General features: G+C 45.9%; 1 protein-coding gene across 4 annotated transcripts; it reads right to left on the bottom strand.

The window, feature by feature from the left end:
* Nucleotides 1-318: 318 nt before the first annotated feature.
* On the bottom strand, nt 319-27551 carry mtss1la (MTSS I-BAR domain containing 2a). Of its 4 annotated transcripts, XM_030054472.1 has the most exons (16): nt 26933-27551; nt 23276-23337; nt 23065-23138; nt 9038-9122; nt 8725-8816; nt 8499-8573; nt 7978-7986; nt 7201-7358; nt 6943-7050; nt 5883-5980; nt 4562-4694; nt 3780-3854; nt 3367-3522; nt 2804-2980; nt 2464-2629; nt 319-1747 (listed from the first exon to the last, which is right to left on the bottom strand). In XM_030054472.1, exons 1-16 carry the CDS (start codon nt 26999-27001, stop codon nt 951-953), a joined length of 2334 nt encoding a protein of 777 aa, XP_029910332.1. In that variant the 5' UTR covers nt 27002-27551; the 3' UTR covers nt 319-950. The 4 variants fall into 4 exon arrangements, with proteins under 4 accessions (XP_029910332.1, XP_029910334.1, XP_029910333.1 ...); XM_030054474.1 differs by lacking the exon at nt 3367-3522 and having other exon boundaries at nt 26933-27550; XM_030054473.1 differs by lacking the exon at nt 7978-7986 and having other exon boundaries at nt 26933-27550.

Genomic DNA, 27551 nt, shown 5'->3' with positions numbered 1-27551 from the left:
ACATTAAAATAAATAAGTAAACGAGCCCACACACTTAATCTAACACAAATTGTGTCTGAAACGATAGGCATGGAAATGACACCAACAGCGTCTAATTCTGTGGGGAAACTACTTGGAATTCAATTGAAATGTTCCTCCTAAAACTTTTTTTAGTCAATAACTATTAATAACCGTAATGCGAAGTGAATGTCAGCAATGATCTACGAAAGTTACAATATACTTCACAGTGCTGTCATGCTATTACAAGGCAAATACATTGTTGGCAAATTGTGTAATACATTTTAACAGTGACAGTCCAGTCATTTTACAGTAAAAAGCCTGTTTAATTGCAGAATATATTGACAGTACAGTACGGCAATAAAAACACTGCCATATTGCTCCTATTTTACACGACTTAAACAGTTGGTGTTCAGCTTATGAAACAAAACAGTAATACGGTACATGTACAGCAATGATGAAACACAACACGCAGACTGGCTCACAGAGCACTTCAGCCCATCACTTCCCACTGACAGGTGGCTGTGTTAATTAAGAAATGCACAATAAGAATCATAAGAGGAAGAATAAAGACACAGAGCACTCAATCCCTACAGTAGTGATTTTCTGGTCACTGGGTCTAAAGGGACAACCTCGGCTGAGGGAACAGAGAAGCACAGCCACAAAGCCCACAGACAAATAAAAGAATAATACAACCAAAAATATGGGTACTTCGTACGTACACAATACATACATACATGACATGACATGACATGACATTGTCCATGGTCATTCATTTTCATCCTCTGTACATTTCCTCTATCAACTGGCCTTCATTCACCGCATATGAAGTCCACTCAGTCACTGAGTCTCTGTTCATGTATTACATGAGTGCTGTTGCATTTCATTATGTAGCTTCAGTTTGTTAATAAGGACACCACAGTTGCTGCACCACAGTCGTCTTCTCACGCCAGCTACCGCAGGATCCTGGGCGCCGACCTGTCGTCAGTCACTGCCTTGCGGAGCCTCACCCCACGGCGTATAGACACCAGCACATCCACGTCTCCCAGGGCTGCAGAGGGCGGCTCCAGGGGCACAGAGCGGCCGGACTGAACTTGATCACCGGGCAGTGAACTGGGGAAGGGGAACTGACCCTCACCCAGAGCATGGGCACTGGCTGCCAGCTCCCCTATCTTCTCCACCAGGCTATGGCGGTTGGCAGCGAGCAGAGGGTCTTCCTCAGGAGCGTGGGCAGCCATGCCAGGGGGCTGCTCAGCATAAACGGTCCTGTCGGAGCCCCAAGCCGTGTCAGGCAGGCTCAGCCGCTTGGGAGAAGCCCTCATGTAGTCACCAGTTGTCATGTCGTCGCCGTACAGAAACTCCTCACTGCCTGAGCACTGCTGGGCCGGGCTGTACCCCGGAGAATCTGGGACTGTGGGGGTCTTAACTGGAACAATGGGGGGGCGGATGGGGATGGGGCCAGATGTAGATGGGGTGCGTCTCACCCCCGTTTTGGAGGATGGTGTCCGGCGAATGGTCGCAGTCCCAGAGGCAATGGCTCCTGAGCCTCCTCCCCCTGCGCCATTTGTAGTTCCCTGAGGAGTCTTACCAGCAGGCAGGCCTGCGGTGCTAGCAGGCCTCTTGGTTTGGATCATGCGGCGGTAGTTCTGGGCGATGTTGCTGTGGCGTGGGATCGTGGAGGACTTGTCGAAGTCTGCCTGCCCTTCGCTGTCAGCGTCTCCGTTGAGAGAGTAGCACTCATAATCAGAACCTGAAAATAATGAGATGTGATAAGTATCCAGTATCTTCTGCTATTCCATAAAAAGCAATCATGACAATAATGCTTTGAACATTTGAAGGACTTTTTTACAAGTTTACTTTATAGTATATAATATGAAGTCACTGCAGTGAAACCAAATGGCATTTCAGGGCAGAGAGGAACAAGACTGTATACACCCCAAAGGGCCCAGGCTGCTGCAAGAAGGACTTAGTCTTAATGTTGTGCACTACAATTATTGAGCCACTGGAACAGCCACCAAATATTACAATTTAATTTCAAGTTCAAATTAATCTCCATATATATAACCCTTCATCACAAACATGTCTAAAAGGACTCAAGGGACAAAAAATCCTACGTAGATATAACTGGCCAACAATAAGTCAGAACAAAGTCATAAAACAAAGCCAGGAAGAAAAAAAAAAAAAAAAAACAAGCACGACACATAATAGCAAAGACACAGCAGGCCTACCTACATCCATATCCACACACTTTGATATGTATATGGCCAAGTAGCACTATTTAATGAGTCCTGCAGTTTCCAAATCATGACTACAGACTTTCATTTGAAGGACATTAGAAAAAAAAATGTGTCCATATAAATTACAATTCATATTTTAACATTCAGCTAAAAGAAATCATTAATATTCTCACACACGGTATATGCTTTAGCCACAGGGACTGTATGGCAGTCCCACAGGCAGGGGTACCTTGTGAGGGGATGGTGTCCTCGGAGCAGGATGGGGTGTTGGTCTGGGTGCTGTAGCCACTGGAGTACTGCAGTGAATCTCTGCTGCTCTTCTGCTGCTCCATACTCAGACCGCGGGTCAAAACCATGGCCAGTGTGCTGGCTGCAGGAGAGAGGGGCTCACCATGCTGGAACACACACATAAACACACATATGCACAGAGGTACAAAAATACACATGCCACACACATAGACGCAGCCAAGCATGAGACACAAGAAATGCAGATTAGCAAATTTACATGCACCATCCACTACAGCACAATTCCCAAGGCATTATACTGTTGTTCTCTGAGTCCTCCTTACTTTGGCTGCAATGGCTCCCGGGGCAATCCTGGACCGATGTGGATCATCCGGATGCATCCCAGAATACCCCTGTGGGCTGGGTGGAGCCTCCTGTTCTCTCATCCTGTCAAGAGATTCCCGTCTACGCTGCAGAGTGGTGGCCAATGACGGCTCATAGGAACTCGATTTGGCCCAGTCCTGTGGCATCAGACGTAACAATGAGACCGTCTCCCTGCAGAGCATCTCCAAGCAGAGGACTTGTCTACCATCCGGCAGTCATTCAGTCTTCCATTTGTTGCAAAATGGAAACTGTTCATTTGGCTCATGAACTGGTTAGATGCTGCATTGTATGAGCAGACTACAGTATTACAAATGGGTTAAGCCATCTCAGTTTAGCACATCTTTGCAAGGAAAGATTTGCAAACTGAGCTTCATGGGCAACAGCAAATGGTAATCGTGAGGTTAATAGTCTATACATTGCTCGATATGCATGAGAAGCATTAAAAACCAAGAGGCAAGGAAGCAAAAAAAGAGAAGACTTTAAAAGAGAAAACCCAAACGTAAAATTGCAAATGAAAACAAACCTTCCAGCTAGGAACCTTTGATGTGGGTGAGGGGGTGTTGGATCCAGGGGAGTGGTTAAATGTGGGGGACGCAGGAAGTATGACAGAGAGAGGCCTGATGGTGCCAGTGTGAGAGAAAGCAGGGCGGAAGGTACCGAAGGATGAGCATGAGCCAAACTGCGGAACGGACAGACAAGTTTGAGTCAGAGTGCTCAACATCCATGAACAGCCCTCGTCAAACCGTACTGCGGTTGTCAAGAGGGGCCCATGGGCCTCCTTAAGCTATAGATAAAAATGGGTGAGTTTCACTAGTTTGTGTGAGCATGTGTGTGTGTGTATGTGTGTGTGTATGTATGCATGTGTATATGCGTATATTTCTGTGTCCAGCAAAGCAGCACGTAGCTCTGTGAGATGAGTGTGCATGCAGTACTAACCGCTGTGGGAGAGCTGCACTCGCTGACAGACTGGCAGGTTTCTGATGCCTCAGAGGAGGCTGAGCTTGTTGATTTCTGCAGGAAAGTGGAAGATGGAAAATCAGAGCGGAAGGGAATGAGAAATGGATAGAGAGTGAGAGAGGAAGAAGGCGTGAGAAATGAGAAATGCATAGAAAAGGGAGTGAGAGCTGGAGAGGAGGGTAATGTGGTTTTGGAAGTAGGAGGTTTTTTTTTTTTTTTTTTTTTTTTTTTTTTTTTTGTCTGTGGGGATCTACAGACTATAGACTGGATAGAAAATAAAGTAGCCTGTAAGATCATTTATTCAGGATAGAACATTGCATCAGTTGGTGTATGCACATACTGCAAACCTTTCAGACAGTCAGAGTAGAATAACTTCATCATTCCTGTGTGATGAAAATCCAACATTCAGAGCTGATAAGGCTCTATTGCAGCAGTTAATTCAAAAACTAAGAGCTCTGTTTGAGTCTGGGTAGCTAGCTCCCCGAAGAGCCTATGAGTCTCTGTCTGAAATGAAAAAGGAAAAAAAATATATGATATAGTCACTCAGGTTGGCCAGATGGGGAGGGTTTTTAGTTAAAAAAGAATTTGATCTCTGACAAGAAAGCAGTGTGCTGTTGTTGTTGTGCTCCTCTGCCTCGCACTGTTATTGGCTGAGGGATCTAGGGATTGAATGAGTCAGCTTTTAGGTTTTTGCCACGATAAAGGCGTTCTCTGTGTCCTGATTAAAGATGGAACTCAAATTTTCATGCTGAGACTGCTACCTGGCTGGTGATGTCAGATGGCATGGGTGAGGGGGGCTTGGAGTGTGTGTTGGCATCCTGGGAGATGAAGCCTGAGTCATGCGAGGAGACGCTGCTGAGACGATGGGCGCCGGCAGAGGGCATCTGGAGAAGACTGTTGGGAGAATATCACATCACCAAAATATTGCAGGTGAAACATCAAACAGGGATGCCAAATTTTTATTCATGCCTCCTCTGTTTCATCTCATTTCAGGATCAGTTAATGTGTCGCGCTACAGCGATAACACAAGACCCTGAAGCGTAAAAATGCAGTGTTGGGACCAATTACTCACAAAACTAATAAGTTTCAATTACTAATTACTTCTGTAAAAAAGTAATTTTGATTACTACTCAATTATGCTTTCAATGCTGGCGCCGTGCGAGGTGGCAGCCTGTTGCAGCAGCTCCTGTGTGGGTCTTAGTTTTTTGTATTTTTCTATTGTAATTTCTGTACTGCCACCTACCATCTGTATATTGTCATATTCATTACCATCTGTATATTTCACATCTCATATCTCTTTTCCTTAGGTTAGCCCTTATTGTACATTTTAGTTTTTAGTCTTTATAGTCTTTATTGTATATATTTAGCCTTTATTCTTTTTTATTTAACTTTATTGTATGTTCTACTGTTGCTGCTGGAACACCAGAATTTCCCTGGTTGGGATCAATAAAGTATATCTATCTATCTATCTACTGCTGCAGAAGAGTAATTCAGTTACTGGGGAAAGTAATTTTTACGATTACTTTTTTTCTTTTCTTAAATCCTCTTATTAATGCACATATGTTTGCGTTGCTGTTGCAGTGTGGACATTGCTGTCAAATTTCATCTATCATTGTCAGTGTTGGGCACGTTACTTTGAAAAAGGAATTCGTTATAGTTTAAAGCAGTGATGCCAGCTTGTCCGGGTGGGGAATTGAACCCCCGGTCTTCTGTATGGCAGGCGGAGATACTATCCGCTCTGCTGTTGGGGAACACATGTACTTCTTGTAATTTGTGCTCAGTCATTCTCCATGCATGTTGATAAGTTACGAAAAATTGCAAAGTCCGACCGGTTTCAAAATTGACACACCGCTTTTTCTCCACAAGATGCACATTTTTCGAATAGGATAATAAAATAATAATAATAAGTATTAGTAGTAAGTAACGGCTAGTAACGACGCATTTTATTGTCAGTAACGGTAACGGTGGAAACAGTAATTTCTTTGATTACTCGTTACTGATAAAAGTAATGCCGTTAGTAATGCCATTTATTTATAACGCTGTTACTCCCATCACTGTAAAAATGTGTGTGAGGGGGTATACCTGCACATGCTGCTCTTCCTGGATCCAGTACTGCTGGGGGAGGAGGGCGGCGTCTGGTAGGACCAGCTGTAGTCGGAGCCCTTCAGGTCCCGGATCACCTGGGGTGACACGTGAACACATGGCGATGATACGTGAGCAACTGCTTTCAATTGCAAGAGCATCGCTTTTGTGAGGGATGGGGATTGACAAGTGGGAAGAAAACAAGGTCCATAATTGAGTGGATTACCATAAACATCTCTCATTACACCCGCTGTTTCAAAAGAGGAGTGTTAGAGCAGATTAAGTGGCAGATCTGGACGGCTAAAACCTGGACTTTGCTCGTTTTAGCACTGGATCTTATAGTCAAGATAAAAAAAATGGACAAAAACAGTAATAATGTGCAAAAAGGAGGAAAGAACAAGCAGGACAGGTTAAGGCACACAGCTAAAGAAGATGAAGCTGTGAGCCTGATGTGCATGTAGCTCTATGCCAAACTGTGGACGTGCACCAAAGTCATCTCATAACATTTTCCCCTTGCAATTAGATCTCAAAAGCAGCATTGAAATGGCAGGTGTGACTGTGGCTAATGTTGGTGAAATCTCCGTATTGCTGCTGGTGAGAGAGCACTGAGGTCTGCAGGAGCACACAGGAAATACTGAGGTACGACACGCCGACAAACACAGACAAAACGAGGCCTGACCTCATTCATCAGCTGCTCAATAAATTTCGAGCAAAATACTGACACACTTAGCACTAGATGCTGCACTTATTAGGTGATGCAATTTATGTTTTTCATGCTTTGATGTTAAATCAGTTTGATGTTTTTTAATGATTTTAACATAAATATATCTGGTGCTCATATTTAATGTTTTAATGTGGCTAATGTTCTTATGGTTTTTTTTTTATGTGGCTCACTGTGCAAAGCCAATTCCCCTTGGGGCCAAGAACATTTTTATTCATTCACTCATTCATTTAATTAAATGATGAAAGAAACTAGAGCAGTGGTAGAACACGGCCTGGTGCATAAATACACACCAGCCGCTGAATTTGACTGTGTGAGAGGGTGTTACATCTTTGTTACCTGCTCGCTGGCTGGAGGCAGCTTGTGCGGGTCTTCAGTCAGCACAGTGAGGTCATCAACGATGGCCTGCAAGTGTGTTACCTCTCCCAGCATGGCAATCTCCCCATTCTGGAGAGGAAAAAAAAGATTAACAACTACCAAATCAACAACATGAAAATTGTTGAAAATCAATAGTTTTCATACAGCTTCTTTAGATCTATAACTGTGGCTGGATATGAAAACAAAAGAGATATGAAATCCTCAGGCGATGTCTCTCACCACCACAGGCGACAGTAGGTTGATGAATGTGCAGTAGCGCCCCCTCTCTTCCAGGAGGGCTCTGCGCACCGCCTGCCTCTCGGTCTCCTCCATCAGCAGGTACAAGTCACTCACGTCCTGCATGGCACTGTCCAGCTGGGGGCGCAGGTTACCCCGACCTAGAGGATGCAAGAGTCATGGTGGAAGACGGGGTGAGCAAGAAAGGAGTCGGGGTAGGGGTGGGAGTGGGGACACAGAAGGGGTTGTAAATCGGAGGGTTTGAGTGTTTAACGAGGGGAGCATGAGGAACAGGAAAGACGCGAGGGAGGAAAAGTGTTGCAGTGCGGGAAGACAGAAAGAAAAACAAAAGAGACAGATGATTAGGACACTCACTGTGATAAACTGCTGGTCAAACAACGGACAAACATGACAGTCCGACACGTTCATGGTTCAACAACAAGCACATGGGAATGAGAAGAGGCCGGAAACATGTCATTGCTAACTATTCGACTGAGATGGTGAGATGATGCACGGCAGCTGTTGGTGACTTGGTAGTCCTGAAATGGATGTGATTAGGTACAAGCTATTACGACTACTACAGAACACCAGGAGACTTTCAAGAGGGCTGAAATGAAACTCGATGATGAATGAGGAAAGACGAAAAAAAAAAATAGAGAAGGAGCTCTAAAGACACACAACTCTTCACTGCTCTAAAACACTGTGGCAGTGATGAACAAGATGCCTTTGTGAAATATCTCATGCAGGTCACGTCTCATTTACCCTCCGCAGCACACATACCTAGGAGCTCTACAGCCATGGAAATAGCCAGAAAGACACAAAAGAAGAGGGGTAGCGGGGATAGGCAGGGGGGAGGAGTATGAGAGAAACAGAAAGAGAGGCAATGTTAGCGGTATCAAATAAGGGCACACTGCATGTTTGATTAACCCGCAGCACTGGTGTCAGTCTTGTACGGAAACAAGAGCTTGGTAGACAAACCAATGTGATAGGGGGCTGACGCAAGCGTAGCCAAGGAAAGAGATAATTTAGTTTGACGTGTACAGTAGAAGGTGATAAATCATGCAAAGTTGATAAAACTGTCCGTGTGACGCTGGGCCAGTCGGCTTGAGTCAACCGAGTCGTCATATTTATGCTTCTGGACACTAGATGGCGCCATCTAATATCAAACCACCAGTACAGAGAAGGGAAGCAGTAGTTTATGCACATCAGCCCCTAAGTCTCTATAGAACTATGAGGTAAATAAAGTCACGGTTCTTTCATCATGGTTCTTTGTGACCGATGATTTTTTTTTTTCCCCTCACCTTTTCTGGCTTTTTTCTGCAGTTTCATGGTGTCCGACGACTTCCGTTTGATTTCCTGACGAGACCGCTTGTATTCTGTGGAGGGGCAAAAACCATGCGGGTTTCAATTTCAGTTCTGTCCAAGTGGTGAAAAAGTAACATTTCATTTACAGCTGGAATCCGCGAGAGCGAGTATTTCATCCGGAGCTCATAGATTTCTGTGAGCTTGTGTTTCCCGGTTGTTCACCTTTGGCATGGTCTTTGTCGAGCTGATTAGCTGTCTTCTTCCATTCCTCTATCCTGTCCTGCAGCGGCGTAACGAGTCCTTCCATAAGAGCGCTGTACCGGAGAGGAGAGGAAACATGAGAGCGGTGAGTCAGAGCATGAGAGGCATAAGTAATTGCTTTATACCTATAGCACAAAAACACACCATTGAAAACAGGCAGAGAGAGAGAGAGGAAGGTCACCAGAGACTGATACTAGACCTGCAACAAAATAATCCCATGAAGGCACGGGAAGAGAGAAAACTGCAGCACAGGAAAATAGCAGCAACCACTTACTTGGTGAAATGGCGTAATTTTGTCTCAATGCTGCGGTGTCGCATGCACATCCTCGTCAGAGCTGAGCCAATGTCCCTGGTGGCACCTTGAAAGACAATACAGAAAAAGAAACAAAGAAACTGTCAGATGTGACATAAACGCTTGGCATTAAAAATGACAGATAATCCTCTTGGCCCGACGAAACACGGCTCTCCAAGACGAGGCAAAACAAATCAGGAGACCATGTTTTGAAAGGCCTAATTCACTCCTGTCAGACGGATTCATCAGAGCGTCTTTCCACACCGGGGAGGGAGTTCCAGCAGCAGCCACTAGATGGACAAGTGGTGACGGCGAAGCCAAAAAACTCACAAATGTCACATTTGTTTGTCATGTAAACCTGACAAATCGCCCGCGAGCGACATCCTCATACTCCCCCTGACAAAACATGCTCTTCACCCACAAAAGTTTGACCCTTACAGATTGCATGCACGATTCTTGCCCCAGTGTAGTAAATAACAGCTTGTGTGACTTTGTTACTGTACTTTTCCTCTCTGCTGAAGTGTAATTAAATGGGGTCTTAAGCCCTAAAGCCCAGCCTGGCCACGGCCCACTGTCTCGCTGATGGTTCGCAGGCCAGTGTAATATGTGGCAGCACTGATCCTGTTGTAATCTGGGCCACATAGGGCTAATCTGAGGGTCCCTCAACACACATGTACATACACACACACACACACACAGAGAGAGAGAGAGAGAGAGAGAGAGAGAGAGAGAGAGAGAAACCCACAAACACACAGAGAGAGGGAGCAAGAGAGCACATCAGACCTCACAGAGAGGAGAGGCATGCACAGTTGTGTTTGGGACTGTTTGTTTGTGTGTGCATGTGTGTGTGTGTGTAGGCCTCGTGCATGTGCATGTAAGTGTGTGTGGACAGGTGGTGCGATTTACCCACCCCCACCCTTTCCGAAGTTCTCACCCCCTCTATCCTGGAGGAAAAAGGAGGGAACCCTGTAAGGGGATATCCCTCTATTCTTCCCTGCCTGCTCTGCCTTTCCTGTTCTCTCTGTTTCCTAAACACCATTCATACAAGCGGGGACTGAAAGACAGAGAGAGAGAGGGAGAGAGAAAGAGAGAGAGACTGGCTCTGACCTTCCATGCTAAAACAGGCAGAGGGATTGAAAGAGAGAGAGAGAGACAGAGTGAGGGAGAAAGAGACAGACACAGTAGCGATAGAAAAACACTGCTAATGTGGCAGGAATGAAATCAGACACTGTCTGAGGAATGCTGCGGATGGTTGTCCGGTGAGATCTGCGCTCTACTCCATTTATCGCACAAAGAAACTAGGTTAGCGACTTGCAGTCAATATCACATCACGTTGCGAGACAAAGACCATTTCACTCCGTAGTGTATTCCCTTAGCTGTCAACTTCAGTGCCGGCTGGACCAGTTCAAAGGCAATCAGCACAGAGTCTGCTCTCCTTCTCACTGAGACACCAGTGTTGGCTGGGCAGATGTAGAATAACGTGTGTGTGTGTGTGTGTGTGTTGTTGCTGCTTTCCCAAGTGACAGAGGGGGGTACAGGGGAAAGGTCATCCAGCTGTATCACATGCAGGCGTTGAAACCAGCAGGAAGTGATTGCCATTTCAGCTGACATGTGGAACCCATCCACCGAGCTCCTGTTATTATTAATAGCAACACAAGTGTCCATCTTCAAAGGAGCTTGTGTGTCAGGAGTATCTGTCATATTTCTGTATTAACGCACATGCAGAAAACCAATGACATACGCAGACAAGCACACGGAGAAACTGACGTGGAAAAACACACACACGCGCAGGACACGTGTGCACAGGTTATGCATCTCTCCGTTTCGCCTTTCTCCTCTTAAAAGCATTACAAGAGGCAACCACAGCTGCAAATCAGCTCTTGGAGGGTAAGTGGGCAGGATGGAGGGAGAGAGGGAGTAGTGTGGGCTCTTTTATCTCTATAACAGACCTTCCCAATGTCACCGACAGCCAGCCCCCAACCCCCACTCTGCTCTCCCATCCACACCTGCCAATTTCCCTTCCTCTCCCTCCTCGAGCCTCCCCTCCCGTCTCCTGCTCCTCTCCTTCCCCTCCCAGAGGGGATCAGCTGACAGCTACATCCTGGGGAGGTCCAGGGGCTTCCTGCCCGTGTCCAGGAGCCTCGCTGGCCTCTGGCCCTGACCGGACGGACAGGGACATGGTGATTCGCTCCCACAGCACCCCTGTGCTCACACACGGAGGCGTGCGTCACACACACACAGGCGTGCGTCAAAAAATACACGAGCAAAGCTGGGAAGATGACAGGAATCACAGATAATTAACCAAAAGTAACACAAAGTAAACATAAAGCCAGCCTGACTGCTTAAGATTCAGTGGATCCATCCATCTTCAACTTTAATGGTTATCATCTGTATCTGTTTTATGTTGTGCTTTTCTGTGATGTTGTGTTATCTCTTCTGTTACATCTCTTCTGTTTTTTTACTGTTTCCATGAGCTGTACTATGATGTTCGTGAATATCTATTCCCTAGTGTTTTAATTCCTTCTTTTTTTCATTTTAAAGCACTTTCAAACAAATGTGGTTTGTCTTCAAAGCACTATACACTATAAACTTGATCTTGGAACTTAAAGTATCTATCTATCTATCTATCTATCTATCTATCTATCTATCTATGTTTCTCCTCTCTCCCTGTTATGTCTGTGTGGGAGGGAAAGACTCGGAGCACCTGACTCACTTGCAGCTTGGACCCTGGCTGGAAGTGAGTAGGAGCTGGGAAAGTTATTATTTAGCAGACCTGGACCCCTGGGGGTGCAGGGGGAGCGGGGCCGGCTTTACAGCAGACACCCACACACATTCACATGAATGGAGCCAGAACGCAGACCAGAGTGAGAGAGCGATGTTATGCAACTCCGCAGTACATCTTAAGGCACGGATTAAACAAATGGGAGCCCAGTGTGTGGAAGATTACAGCACGACTGCTGCATATGTTTCGGAGGCAGATGGTGCCTATTTCGATGTACGTGAAGCACATAAATCTGACTGGCCACCAGATCTTGCTCTTTAGCGTCAGCAGTGGGAAGTTCAAGCTTCACTAGTGGGTACTGGTGGGAACTCTGAGCCCCAACTATCCAGAACCAGTGTAGTGCGGTCAAAGCATTTAGCGAGTGGTTCCATCCACAGCTCTGGTTCTGATTAACTGCCCTGATTCCTCAGGGGATGGGGGAGCATTTTAATAGGCCTGCTTTATAGGGGGCTCTCCTGCCAGGAGCCGGGAGCCAGGAGCTGCAGTCTAACTGCCAGGGGCCTCCTTCCCTGATGTCTTCAACATGGGAGCTTGGCTTAACCGTCTCTCTCTTTCAGCATCTAAACCCCGCTGCTCGGCTCTGATTTCCTTAGCGCTCAGACTACTAAGCCGGAATGAGAACCAGCTTCAATCGGGGCGGCGCGGGAATTAGACCGATTTAGAGGTTAAATCTAGTCCTGGTGTTAAGGTTCCCCTGAGGTCCGGTGGGTGCTCCCTCTCCCTCTCTTTCTCTCGCTCTCTCTCTCTGCTTCCTGTGTCAATAAAGCATGTTTATGTGGGCTGTTGCGCAGTAAGGTACAGAACATCCTCGCCGTTGCAGTTCCAGGAATATGAAGTCCCCCGATGTGCTGAGCTCTTATACGGCCGCCGCTTAGCGAAGGAAATTCCATCATCCGTAAGACAACAGCCATTCCTCACACTGGCACCTTGGCTGCGAAACTGACCGCGGCTGGCACGAACTGTTAAGCCTCCCGCCTTTACCCTCTCTCACCCCTTTTAAGTGCTTGAGAATGTGAACTGGCAGGGACACAGCAGAGGCCAATGATGGATGAAAGAGGCTGGGGATGGGAAGGGAGGAGAGGATTGGAGGGGATGAAAGGGGGCACACACTGCGGAGGAGCTGGCTGCCGCGGATGTTCTCGGCCAGTGAAGGGACAGAGGAAGCGCCGGCCGACTGATGCAGGTGCAACTCGGGCTGCCAGGCGCGATCCCTGGGAATGTGTGAACCGGGGGTCAGACCGATTTATCATTTTAGCCGACTTAGATCAGATATTAGTGCGTCCACGTCTTTGCTCTCCGTGATGCAAGAGGTTGTTTGATAACCCTTGTTTTTTAATGATAGCTTTAACTTGGTTTGACAGTATCCCTTGTATCTTTTTTATTTTGTATTTAACATGTCATTTTGTTCATTTGGTTTATTTCGGATTTTTGGCATAACAATTTTCTAATTTAAAAATTTCAATATTGGCACGTAATATCAGCTTTTGGCAGATTCGGTTTAAAAAAAAAAAAAAAAAAAAATCAGACCAATAAATCAGACCTTAAAGAACCCACATTAGTCGAACCCGAGTGTGTACAAATTTGCCACAGTAAATTTTGAAGGTTGTGTTTGGCAGTTCCTAGGAAACAAAACATCCTGTGAACTGTTTTTTTTGTTTTGTTTTGTTTTGTTTTTTTGTTTGTTCTTCTCAATATTAAGACTGTATGAGGCAAAACCGCTTTCATTTCATTTGCTTCATTGATTTTGTTCAGGTACCAGAGGAGCAAATACACTGAGCTCAAAACTTGATGAAATATCACATGTTCACATCATCAAACATTTACTTCAAAGCACAGCCTGAGCTCTGGAGGTGTGCCGCAGCGGGAGCAGCCAGCCTACAAAACATTCAAAACAAAAAAAAAATGCTTCTCATGTCTGCAGGTTAGGGAGCACCGGCTTCTCTGTTGATAACAGCGATGACGGGGAGAGATGTGAGTGTGTGTGTGGACGTTGCTCCTGGACACGAGAGCAGTACGCCTGAAACAACAGTTTGTTAACAAAGCTACGGATCTACCTGAAGGTCTGCAAATCTTTAACAACAGCCCGAGTTCAAACAGCGAGCATATCGTCAGTACAGTTTAAAGAATGTGTTTGATTTGCAAATGGAAAAATAAGCTTTTCAGAGCATTCGTTATGCAATATAACACAAAGTACCAGTTTACTTCACTCCATTTTTGCAAATGTAATCAACCATTTGGAGCTCTAAACATAAACATCCTTAGAGGTAGGTAGTAAATTAAAATATGCAATTTTTTATTCATTTAATTTTGTCATCGCTGGGTGTAGAAAACATCATGAAGCAGCCTTAACTGAGTCTTAGGTCCTCTATAGGCAGAGGCTGATCCGTTTTGCTGGTGACTCCAAGCTACTTTCACATGTGAGAATGAGGGCGATCCAATCAGAGCGTGACCTTCATTTTAATTCCTCCCACCCCCAATTTGATTGACTCTTCAACCACAGCTGTTCTCTTCCAACAGCCTCAACAAACACGAGTGAGTAACAGTTACTTTCATTGGGCCAGCACGCCGCAGATTTTGTGCCGTTCCTGGATATAAATCCACTATTTTACCCCGGATTATTTTACCAATCTAGCGTTCTGGCAAAGCACTTCACTCTAAATTGGAGCTTTAGCTAGCGATGGCATCACTTGTGGACTTTCTCACATCATCTCTACCCGTACAATCCTCCAAAGTGTAGGTTTTTAGGAAGTGAGCTACAGTGTTGGCTAGGAAAACATCTGCAGACATTTTGTTGCAGCGCTAGTAAGTTCCAGCAAACGGGATATTTTCATTTTGCTGGACAGTTAGTGGGTCTTATCGGGGTCCAGACAACACCAGCACCCTAAAAATCCCACCCAGCCCTGTTGAAATGCAATCACGTAGAAAATGCAGCCCATTAAACTCAATTTTGTTACTTTGAGGAAGTCTCAAAATGAAGATAGTCCTCGGGAATGTGAGGAAACCGGGTTTACCATCTCTTTAAAGCAAATGAATCGCCACAAAAACAAAGAATTGTGTTTTAGTTGAAGAATAACCCACGGTGTTAACAGTAGGCTTTTCTCTTTTTCTTGCAGGTATGCTGCTAGTTCTGGCTCCATAACTACATTATCCGTGAAACTGTCATTTTTAACCTGAACGTGTTCTGTAACGTAGGAGTTGGATGAAAGTGTGACTCCTGTGACCCTTTGGGCTTAAGGAGACTTGTGTGTGTGTGTGTGTGTGTGTGTGTGTGTAGTTGTCTAGAAGTTGTCCACAGTAGGAATCAAAACAGCATTCAAACCCTGTGTGTGTCACTTCCTCACATGTGGAATGTCTCTTATCCTCTCACCAGAAACAATACTAATGAAAGACAGAGGAAACTTCCCGGAGATCAATTGTCTTCGTGTCTCTCTCTCTCTCACACACACACACACACACACACACACACATTTGTCCCATTGTTGTCTGCCCAGACAATACAGACAGCGAGTTTTACCTCACCACCAGAAACACCCACAGACAGAGCTTGGTGTGTGTTCACGTCGTATAAACAGGCTCTGGAGTGCATTAAGAGGAGACGGGATACAATTTAAAGGAGGAGGGCAAGGAGGAAGCGATATTTACAGTTGAAGGAGCTTCCTGTTCAGGGACAGCAGTGCTGCTAAAAATAAACACCTCCCCTTCTCCAGATGTGTGTTTTATTAGAGGTAGAGGAGGGGGAGAGAGAGAGAGAAAAAAAAACAACAACCTTACAAGACGGGGTTGTACAAGCATCAAAACTGGGTGAAACTGAAAGAGAGAACAAAAGCGAGAGAGAAAAAGCGAGTTCGGGCGAAGAATCACAGAGCGCAGAAACACGGGAACAAAAACGGGGCAGACAGAGAGAAGGAGGAGTGATGTTGTCTTTGGAGAGTCGGCCAACTGATCATGGCAACTGCTCCTCTGAGCGCCTTTTCCACAAGAGGAAACAAGAACAAGTCCAAATGGGAGCAAACGGGAACGAGATCCAGTTATGTTAATCACTGCTGTTTCAACCCGTTTCAGAGGAAAAGTAATGACTGTAACTGTGACAGAAAAAGGCAACAGACATAGCAGATTTAATGAAGCAAGTAACTTCATTATAATCTATCCTTTTTGCAGGGTTTACATGTGTATTTATTTTGTGTGCATGCACAGTCGTAGTCCAGCTCCCTTTCCATCTCTTTTCTTTTGAATCTCGTGATCCTGTGATCGTACGCCGATGGGAGCTTGGACGCTGTCATGTTTTTCTCCATACGGTTTCTCCAAATGCTTCAAAGCTCGTAACAAATTGCTTCTACCTCAACATGAATCGCTGTCACCGGCTCTCAATATCAGTCGCTGCAATGGCGCAAAAGTGTGTAAGCAATGAGCCCTAAACAGTGTAGTAGCGCTGCCCCCCCCAAGGTCTTATTAGTTCCTGTGAGTCCAACAAGCCGAGCGGGGGCCATAAATTCAGCTGCAACTGGAACTGGATCTTTTGGCGAGTGGAAAATCCCAAAGTTCATGTTTGTCAGTGCCAAAGAAGTGCCAAAAAGTTGGTACCACTGGAGTGGAAAAGGGCCCTAACTCCTCTGTGACTGGGAGTTCAGCCACGAGTCTGACAGGCGCACTTAAAGCTGTGAAATGAACACACTGGGCCCCCTTCGACCGTCGCTCCACGTCATACCAGCTGTGACCAATGTCCAAACACGGAGACGGACAGCGGGAGACGGGGAGAGAGGCGGTGGACTGTGAAAAAAAAAAAAAAAAAAAATCATTGTTTTACTTCTCCGACGAAACAATGAGATTCAATTGGACGAGGCTTTCTGGGCTCTTCTCTTTCAGGTATTGAACGGGACTGCTGATCTGTGACCGGTCCACCTCGGTCCTGCGGCTCAATCTAATTCCATCCATTTTGACCTGGATCCAATTTTCCCATTTTTTTCCCTTCACACCTGACAGACACATCTTCAGTTGCTTCACTATCGGGCTACAGAGCTGTGTGAGCATCAATACGCATAAAAAGACCCACTTTAAGTATTTTGGGGAGTCCACCGGCCCAAAAGGAGGGTATTAAGAGAGCCGCTTAGCCTTGCAGATTAAACACATGTAGCTCTACAGTGAAGCATTTGGTGAGAATTCATTGGTATGATAGCAAATGAGGGAAATATAAGATCCATGTCAAAAGAGGCCAGAGTTATACTTACAAGACTCGTGGCGTCTTACATCCTTGATTTTAAGTGTTTCCTGTTATAAAAGGATGTTGGCATAGGGGAATAAAATGGGGAGGGGTTATTCACCAGTGTACACTAATGGAATACCAGTTAGGGAGAGAAACCCAGTCTTCCAGGAAGTAAAATGAATGGGAGTTCATGTCGAGGGGGCTTTGAGCGACTGTTTAAAGCGATCAAATCGAAGCGATTAAAGCCGGTCATGTGAGCTTCTCTTCCCGGCAAAATTTGTCAACTCGTTTTCAATCAGCCTCCTTAAGCTGAACGAAGCCATGTATGTTTTTCCTTTTGTTCCCTCCTTCTGTGACCTCCTCCTTGCATTCCTCGATCAGAGTCTCCCTCTCCTGTTTTTCCCCTCCCCTCTCCAGCTCCCTTCCACTCTGCTCAGGATATAGCTGAACACAGTGTTCTCCTCAAGTCTCATGTTTGTCTTCTTAGTTTGGTATTCGCCCACAGAGTCAACGCTATGCAGAGCCAACAGATTTGTTTTTCTCTCCTTATTATCCCTTCTCATTATGATCCCCCTTTTCTTCTGTCCCTCTCATCTTTCTTCCACCCCCCCCTCATCACCCTTCACTTCTTGCATGTAGTAATAATAATTACTGGAAAACATCCATTTGCAGGGCAACCACACCGAGCTTTGAGGCCGAGACACGAAATCCAGAGAGGCAGCGGAGGAACTGCGGTCGCACAGCTCTGTTCAGCTCCGACTGACAGACAAGCTGTGCAGCTCAAGGACACATAAGAGGCTCTGCTTGCACTTAAGGTGACCTTAAAGCTGGAGCTCCTTCAAAACCTGCGGAGTACACCAGACAATCAGCGGTAATGGCACAGCAGAGGGGGCAAAAACACCGTAGTGCGTCGGCCGGCGCATTTATCAAAGGCGCCCCGCGTGACCGTGTATGCATGTAACATACATGTGCGCATAATCCAGTGTCAAACATGCTCTAAATCCACAAGCGTCTTATGAAATCAAACCCATAGAAATTACAGAGCTAACCTCCCCACCCCTGTACAGCGCACAATACAGCCTCATATCAGCCTCAGATATGAGAGGCTGGAGATTGTGGATGTCACTGCGAGTCACATGGGTGCTCTCTCATTATTTGACATGTCTGCATAAATAGCTGCACTGCTAGGATAGCGACGACAACAGTAATCCCCTGATCTCGCTCTGCACTGGGCCACGGCTGCATCTCGCCCATGCCAGGCCGTCCAGATGGCGGGTAGAAATATCCACCCCATCTGCCAACCCAGAGAAGCACAGCGCCCAAGCAGATTACGGCTTCGCTGACACACTGATCTAGTAGCGCACCTCTATGGCTCTACTGTAGGTACTGTAGGAGTATGAAAAGACCAAAGGTGGACGGCGAAAGAGCAAGAAAGAAAGAAAGACTAGTTGATTTTATTCATTTATGCCGCGACTTAAGTCTGCCACTTCAAAATAAAGACATCAAAAGTTAGGTTTCATATGATCCCCCTTTTCCTCTGATGCATGAATGCTGAGTTGAACAGACAGAGAGACAGACAGAGAGGGAGACAGACAGCAAGGGTGAGTAAGCATCGGTATGCAATGATCCACTGGAACATTACGTGTGTGTGTGTAATGGTGTGTACACTCTACTACCTCTGGCACCCAGATGTGAAGAGAGACAGTGGAGTCTGAGTCTGAATGTGTGTCGGACACAAACTTGCACCGAGATCCCAGAGCATGAACGCAGTGTTGAAGCTGGGAGTGGCTGATAGGAGAGGAAGGGATGGGAAGGGATGGGAAGGGAAGGCAGTCTGTGTCTGTGTGTTGCAGAGTGGGCCTAAGAGGATTAGCTAAACGCCTCTGCCTAGCCGGACTACACAGAGCCGTGGAAATCCCACTGCAATCACAACCCCCACCACAGCCGGGCCTGACCCACCCCCACTGCACTCACCTCACTCACCGAAATATGGAGCCTGCATCTCATACCCTGATGGGCCATTAGCCATGGACTACCGGCCCTCTGACCTCTCTACACATCGAGAATATAGGCGAGCCCAATCCACCCGTGTCCATAAACGGGAGAAAGGAATTCAGTCTTTAAAAAAAAAAAAACATATTGCCTCATTTCATCCAGCCTAGCAACAACAAAACACCTTAACAAAACATCACTCTCCACATCAGGAAAAACTATATGAGTGCCTTTCACACAACACACCACAAGCTAATGTGGATGAAAGAAACTGGCCTCGACCAGCGGTCCTCAACTGGTGGGGCGCGGCCCAGACGTGGACCTCAGGTTTATGGGTCAGCTTTGCCAAAGAAAAAGAATGAAAACAATACAAAAAACATCTGTGTGTATATCCTTTTCGGCAAATTGACTGAATCTTTTAATGCTAATCTGTTGTTGTTTTTAGGCCTATTAATGTATTACCGCCGTCGAGTTTTAGAGGCCTGAATTATCCTTCGGCTGCTGTTGCAAGGGCTTTTACTTTACTAGGTTTGAAGCCCTCATGCACTTTCTCAGTTATTCTGCCTTAAAACTGTGCATACAACCACTGTGGATTATTGTATTTATCATTTTGCAAAATAAATCTTCTGTTAGCCTACGTATGGACTGTTACTTAATGATCACTGCCCTCAGCAACACACCAAAAAGCAATATAATATAACAACAACATACTCCAGAGAGCTGCAGGGCCCCCAAATAGTCCCAGGAAAGATGGGTGATGAAACATGAAACATTTATCTTTTTAAGACTAAACTCTCTAAATACATTCGTCCAATATACACTTTGTGGTAAGCGGACCTTTATTGAACCCAGATGCTGGCCGCCAGTTCACAGAGACAGACATGCCTTTAGACATAGATCCATCAACGCGATGCAGAACAGCTTGGAGAAACACCGCTGTCTGACACATGCCAAAGCGCCCTGGCATCCGACCCCTCCAGCTGCTTCATAAAACACAGACGCTGACGCCATGCCTATAAACGCTAAAAACGGACAACACCGGCGACTGGGAACCCAAACTTGAACCTGGACCAAGACCCACTGATAGACTGTGATGCAGAGAAAGAGAGAGAAACACCGGGAAAAAAAAAAAAAAGAGAGAAAGAAGGTGGGTGTGGACTGTATGTGGTGGAGAAAGAGGTGGGTACACAGACTGTAATGCAGTTATTATGCTGGAGTGTATATAAATAGTTAGCTCTCCCTTCTCCGGCCCACCAAAACAAAACCCAACAACAACAAAACCAAAATCCATAGCCAGGAAATTATGAAATCCTTTCTTTCCGACAGGGTCCTCCCCCCCCGACTAACTGAATCTATCAAGAAGCACTCAATAGGGCAGAAAGGTTTCTTGCTTTCCTTGGCAAGGAAGCGTGCACAGCCATAAGAATGTGTGAGACAGTTTGGAGAGCTGAGAGATGATGGCGGGAGTGTGTGTGTGTCAGAGGTAGATTAGAGGAAGATGAGACCTCCAGCTGTGCCAGCAGCTGCAGCTCGTCCCTGACCGAGAGGCGAATCAGGGTGACAGTGGTGATGGTCAACTGCGCTTTGCCAAGGGCCTGCCCCATGTGGTGCAATAACCCCTATATGGCTGCACAGACACTGAGACAAACACGCTCTCTGCAGGCAGACAAGCCCACGCAGACAAGAAAGGAGAGAGGGGGGGGGGGGCAAGAGAGAGAGAGAGAGAGAGAAACTGAGATAGAGACACTTAAGACCGAGAGAGCGATCCTGTCCTTTATTCCTCCACCGCTGTTTTCCTGAAAAGTGCCTCCACACTAACGCAGGATTTCACTTCCATGCGGAGGAGTTGCTAAGTGTAAAACCAAGTGGTGGGAAGGGTGGAACGTCTGGATGCCAATATGTATTAGAACCATAGCTCGATTTTTTTTTTCTGCCACGTCTAACACTTTCTCCGTCTCTCTCTCTTCCCTTCTTCTCCTTTTACGTCTTCAGTCTTGCAGTTGTCGTACTGACCGACTCCTGAGCACGCAACGGCTTCAGCTGCTGCAGGGGCAAAATGACCCGAACTATTTCCATGGAACATGCAGCTCGAAGTTCAAAGGTGATCCCAGTCCACCATAAGCCAGTTACAAGAAATGCTGACATTCCTCCTGCCAAATTAATCGCTGGGGTTTGGAGAAGCCTACACGGGGATCCAAAGAGCTCTCGGAGGACAAATGGGATAGAGGTGGTATGCTGATTAAAACTCCATAAAACGTATGATTTCTTGCAGATTCCTTGAACTTAATAGGATCAAGAGTACAAATTGGTCAGGGTTTGAAAAAAATACTTAACGGCAGTTTTTCTCGTACCCCATCCGCTAAATTTTTATCAGACATCTTCATAAGGGCGGGATCAATTTCTACTATAGCAGTAATGACTTAGATCAGCACTTTATCTCTGCACAGAATCTGAGCTACACTGAAGACGGAGCGATATCCAGTTGTCTAAACCATGTTTCATTACATTCCCATTTAATCTTCTGAAAATCTGCCGTCCCATATTGTTTTCTGCGTCACTCATACGGTCGGTGGCCTGAGAACGATGACTCTAATCCTACAGTTAATGTTTCCGGGAGCGGAGTGGAGGAGTGAGTGGGTGTATGAGTGACACACTTACAGGGATTTTATGCATCTCTAACTGTAAAACTAATTTGCTCTTCTCCTTCTCTCTCTTTATCTCTCTCCGTCATCCTCCAATCACTCTGTCACGTTTTCCCTTCTCTTGGTTGAAGACTCTCTTTCCTTTGAAGCGGTGCCCTGGCATACGCCATACCTCTGCTTTATTGAAGCAGGCTGCCCGCTGCTCACAGCCAGTGCACTGATCCAGCTGCATCTTGCTCAGCCTAGCAGTGCTCATGTGCACTCGCATCAGGAATCATTTAAGGTAACGTGATGTATCTCTAAAGCAATAAAATTTTAACACAACTGCAGAGGCTTTGGAAGTGAAAACACTACTATATTTGGTTTTAAAGCGGAGAATGTGTGGACACTGTGTTGAAGAGATAGTTGTTTTCTCCAGCAGTAAATGGTCAGTGAGGGCCTTGACTACTGCAAACTGTTTTAGAGCATGTTGGCATGTGGCCTAAGGTCAGGTGGCCAGCTACCAGCTGTCGCTCTCTGAGTATGTACGCATGTGTGTGCATATGTGTGAGAAAGTGCGTGTGTGAGTGCGCGTGCATGCTGGCGGTGAATGCCTCCGTGCATGCGTGAGTGAGTTTGCGTCTGTGTCATCAGCTTTTGCGTGCTCGTTGTCTGTGGGGCTTTGCAGGTTATTCTGACCTACATACTGCTCTCCACGATCAACTCGCCACTGAAATCTGTGTTAATCAGCTGCCTCTCTCGCTGATTGTCTGCTGCCGCTCGCGCGGTGACAAAGCAGATCAGTGGACCTCATTAGGACCCAAGAAACAATAAGCTCAGATTTTCACTTCTCCGAGCTGTCTCCCTCCAGAGACGCCCCACTTCGACCATCTTAAAGTGGGAGGACTGTGCCTGAGGGGGGGTGGGAGGGGTGGAGGGATGGGGGTGGGGTCACATCATGTAGATCACCCACACTGCCTTTCACCTACTTTCTTTCTTAGATCATGTCAGTGCAGCAAGTTCAGTTGCCACAGGTGAAATAGAACAGGTGGTATCGTGTTCACACTATCCTCTCTGTGCACTAGTCGTCCTGCAGGCCGTGTGACGTGGACAGTCACACGTTCGCCCAATTACTACTAAAATCAGTTGAAGAAATCTTAACAAAAAAACAGTACTGCAAATATACATTTTTTCTTATTATCTGTAGAGTTGCACTAGTCAGACTTCAAAGTGAGCGATTTTTGTTTGCTTGAGCAAGGCAAAAAAAAAAAATACTCAGTGTGCAACAGACCATGAGGACAACAAACCAAACTTGGCAAATGTTTTGGCAAAGTTTTCTGCTTCTTCAACCACTTCTCATCAAGTGCAACCCCGCTGTGTGTGGGCTTGAATTAATTTAACAGCCTCCCCTTACCTCTGGAGTTGGTAGCCATGTCTGCCACCTTCTGAAAGGCATCTAGAAAGGCCACTGCTGCCAGAATTGTGGTCCTATAAAAATATTGGTTCATAATTATTGCAACATTACAGTACAAAAAGTCTGTAAATATGGCATAGGCAAGAATTTATTACTTCATGTTTACAGTTCAACATTTATTGTTCTTGAAAGAAGGTGCCGTGCTTCTCACCTGAGTTGAGAGTGCAGTTTTGTGGCCTTGGCACTGAAGTCTTCCCATACAGGGTAGGAGCTCTGGAAAAAGAAACGGAAAGAAGATAGTCAAATAAATTTAAAATATCTCTCCAAGGACATTCAAATGCATGGCAGATACAAAGGCACTCATTTTCACAAGAACTAACCTCTCACACACATACTGTGTGCCAACACAGTTGTGAAGACATGATGTTCTGCGCAACAAAATAGACTCTTGTACAGCTTGATAAACCCTCAATGTCAAGTTTATTCACAGTGCATGCTTTTTCTCTCTACATTATACTGATAAGATACAGAGTCCACAGAGTGAAATCCAAATAAAGCTGGGGAAAACTCAAGAACAACTTGGCTTCTAGCCTCGGGGTTGTTAACATTTCGGCGTATGTGCTTTAATATTCTGTCACTTCTCTAAAAGAGGGGCAGAGTGGTTTTTCAGGGTAGATTTGTGGTATTATTGTGTCCACAGCATTCAATTTAAACTCCCTCTTCTGCCATCAATTGCTGCAGGCTGGTGAGTGTGTCAGCGTGGACGCATCAGTGTTGTGCCTGCATAATCTGTGAAAGAGGACGCATGTGTGTTTATGTGGACGCAGCAGGTACCATGGCTGGTCTTGGAGGAATCAGGATCAGATTTACCAAAGGATCATCACACGCTGCCTGGGGCTATCAGAGCAGCAGCCAAAACATAAAACACATTCAGGCCTGATCCCATTAGAACAAAAGCTGGAGCCCAGGAGAAGGCAAAAGAAGGGCATAACCCAAATGTGCCTCCTCTGATGGAAAGGAGTCAGAAGAGGCCACACATTCTAACTAAATATAGTAATGTGAAATCTGCAAACACTCTTGTTCCTAATCGTTCCTGTAATAAATCCAAGTTAACAGCACGGCAATGACAGCGAATCACTCCCTGCTTCGGGGTCGTCTCTCGGATAAAGTCTCCCCCTCAGATAGGGATTCAGGGCTATCATCACTAACAAAATGTTTGCCATGAAGCTCCCAGGCTCGCTGTCTTCACTTGGACACCCAACAGGTGGCTAATTAGCTTGTGTGGCCTGTGCCTCCCGAGGGCAGGAGAGATGCGCTGCCAAGACAGCTGAGGGAGGAAAGTAAAGAACCGGCTGAAAGGAGGCACACACCACTCCCTTCATCCACACTCACTTCTTCATCGGCTCTCTCAGAGACATCCAACACACACACATACGTACACACAGGGAGGCAAGAGTGCAAGGTCAGCTATGAAACCGTCACCCTTGGAGCTGTAACTGTGTAGCGGCGTTGCTCATGGACACTTCAGCAGAGTGGCTGCCTGCCAGCACAGAGGTTGAAGTCCCGTCCTCCAGTTTAACGCCAGTCTTCCTCCTCTCTGCGTTACCCAACTGCCCAAGTCCATTGCTGATTTCTGATTAAACCCAGACAGATCTTTGGCTAGATCTTTTTCCTCCTTCTCACCATCTGCCTCCGCTACCACCTCCTACTCCTTTTTTTTCTCTTCCTGCCTGTCATCAATTCATCATGCAGTTATATGACTCCAACAGGTGCTACTTTTACAAGATATTTTCTTTGCACTTTATTTGAATAGTCTATTAACCCCTTGAACTCTGATTTTCCTTCACAGTCCCTTTAAATAGTAGGAATAAAAATATTGCTTTCCATATTGCTGCCACAATGGCACATATGTACTCCATATCTGCTGGTTGTAATGCTTCATTGAATGTATATCGAATTCATATGGAGTGAAATCTTCAAAACCAAGATGGAATTGTTTTATCGATGCATTATTACATAAAAACAGAAAATATGTGCATTATTTTATACACATCGCACTGTAATTCAACAGGACATATTTGGTATCTTTGGAAACCTTAGGATCTCCACTAGGATTCTAAATAAAGTTCTGTGGATTTGTAGAAAAGCCGCACAGCATGCGTTTGTAATCTCAGACCCACTGCTGGGTCTGGCAGAGTGGAAGAGGTCAAAGCAGTCTACGCTCTTTATGTGCACTACATGTGTACACGTAGGTGTATAAGTGTCTGCATTACAATTAGTCCACTCTTATGCACATGAACAGCAACATCAGCCACAGAACACAGAGAAAGAGGAGCTGTTGGTCGCTCCTGAGCATTAAAGCAGGCCTGACAGGCTTGCGTGGTCCAGCCAGGCAGAGGGAATGAGGTCAGATGTCTGTCTCAGACAGTGGACATCAACACTGTGCTGACTAAGGGCTTCTGCCTCCATTCATCTGCACTGCTTATCAATACATGGACAGGCTCTTTCTAAGAGCCCCTGCCCCTGTCTGTCTCCCTCCCCCCTGGCACGACCACAACACAAAAGGAAATATATGAAACCACCACTGCCAATAGCAGAGAGCTGATTTCATTGAGCCTCTCACAGAGCCTGACCAGGCCCATAAATAGGCTGTCCAATAGCGTCATGCTGCTGTGAGCAAGTGATCAATAAGAAATTTGTTAGGGTTGAAAGATGTGCCTGATGCTTGGCTTATGATCTTATTAACACTTTGTAGGATGAGCATCCTCTGACAAGACAGGACTGTGGGCTTGGAGCAGGGCTGATAGATTCATTCACACTTTCCATCTGTTGTCGTGAAGAACAACAGACCACCCTGGTTCAGCTTACTTGACTTGACCCCCTCCCCCTACACACACCCACACACCCACACGCACACACACACACACACACACACACATTTAAACAGAATGGGTGACATCAAGCTCTTGTTCAAGAAAGGATGTCAAACTATGCCATGAGGCAGAATAAAGGCTTCTGGGGTCAAAACATGTTTTGCACAAATAGAACATAATGCAAAAACAAAATGTCTCCAATAAACCCTAACCCTACATTACTATAAGATCACTATGTTCTAACTACAGACTTAGAAGATATTTTATCTGTGGATCAAATCCATTTAAACTACATTTGGTCAAAGCAGTGACTCCCTGCCACAAGGCCACACACTAGAAAGCAGCATAATAATCAATTTTCTCCCAGCCGTGGTTCAGTGGAGAGGTTGAGGTGGTGAAGGCCAGGAGGTGTTTGTCCTGTTAGTCCTATTAGTTTTACGAGCATCTTTCCATCCTTGACCTTATGTCTAGAAAACCCCGCGAGTCTCGGATAAGAAAGGACAAGTTGTTTGGGGTCAAGTGGAACCTGCAGCACATTTCAACTGCGATAGAGCTTGACAAATGCACAAAATCAAAATCATCAGTGCCAGTTTTGATAGTTATTTTGTCATTCATTTGCCCCACATATCCAAGTAAACCAGCAAAATTAACATTAATTATGTGAGGTTGCAACCTCCGTGCCAAATCAAGAGTTTTTAACATAATAAATATTATGTTCAGCTGCTTCGTAGCATGCAAGCTGTTATTTTATTTTATACACACTGACACACTGACCAAATTATAGCAAAAATGTAACCTCCTGACAGACCTGCTGCACATTATGCAAATAACACAAAGGGAAACATGTTTCATCTCTCTATTTGTCCTGCAGCGTTGTCTCTAGTGGGGGAGGACCGGCTGAATGAAACAAAGGCAGTATAAATATGCGTCTGATCAGTCAGCATGCTATAACGGTCAGGAAAAAAAGCCTGTCTACTTCAATTTAGATGTGCTACCTTCATGTCGTTCACGATGGCCTGGAATAATCCACCCAGCGCTCCACACTCCTTCTCCACCGACTCCATGTTATCAGAGAGAGAAAGGCGTCTGGAAAAACGATGCCAAAACCCAGATGTCCGACAGTTCAAATGTTTTCAAACATCAGAAATGGAGATCTTGTGGTTTTTTTCTTTCTCATTCGCCCTTGGTTGCCCTCTCCTATTGTGGCGAGCAGAGGAGAGGATGCAAAGCCGCACAGCCCACAGCCTGCGGAGGGCACAGACAAAAAGAAATGTGCTGCTCAATGGCACCGGGGCCGCTCGGTCGCTGGTTCTCGCCTCGGACGCGGAGGAGGGATGGAGAGAGAGAGAGAGAGAGACACAGAGAGAGAGAGAGAGAGAGGGACGCGCTCCGGCCGCACGCAACTACAGCCGCGCAGAGTGGAGGAACCGGGCAGCCGGGGTCTTCATGATCTTCCGATAATTCAACCCAAATAACGTGGAGATCACACAAATCTGGGGGAAGTGGGGGAGCCGGGAGGAGAAGGGGGGGCCCACTGGAGACGGGATCGGTCGCAGGTCTGAGACGCGGGGACGCGCTCCGTTGTTAGCGGTGGAGCAGATGTCTCAGAGCTGG

Source organism: Myripristis murdjan, chromosome 6 (genome assembly GCF_902150065.1).
Source record: "Myripristis murdjan chromosome 6, fMyrMur1.1, whole genome shotgun sequence".
Lineage (NCBI taxonomy): Eukaryota > Metazoa > Chordata > Actinopteri > Holocentriformes > Holocentridae > Myripristis > Myripristis murdjan.
This window is presented reverse-complemented; position numbering and strand designations above follow the sequence as displayed.

Coding starts and splice junctions, on each gene's coding strand:
- mtss1la (XM_030054472.1), bottom strand. CDS start 27,001: ATGGAGTCGGTGGAGAAGGAGTGTGGAGCGCTGGGTGGATTATTCCAG. Junction 23,139..23,275: donor AAACTGCACTCTCAACTCAG/GTGAGAAGCACG, acceptor ATATTTTTATAG/GACCACAATTCTGGCAGCAG. Junction 9,123..23,064: donor CATGGCTACCAACTCCAGAG/GTAAGGGGAGGC, acceptor TTGTCTTTCAAG/GTGCCACCAGGGACATTGGC.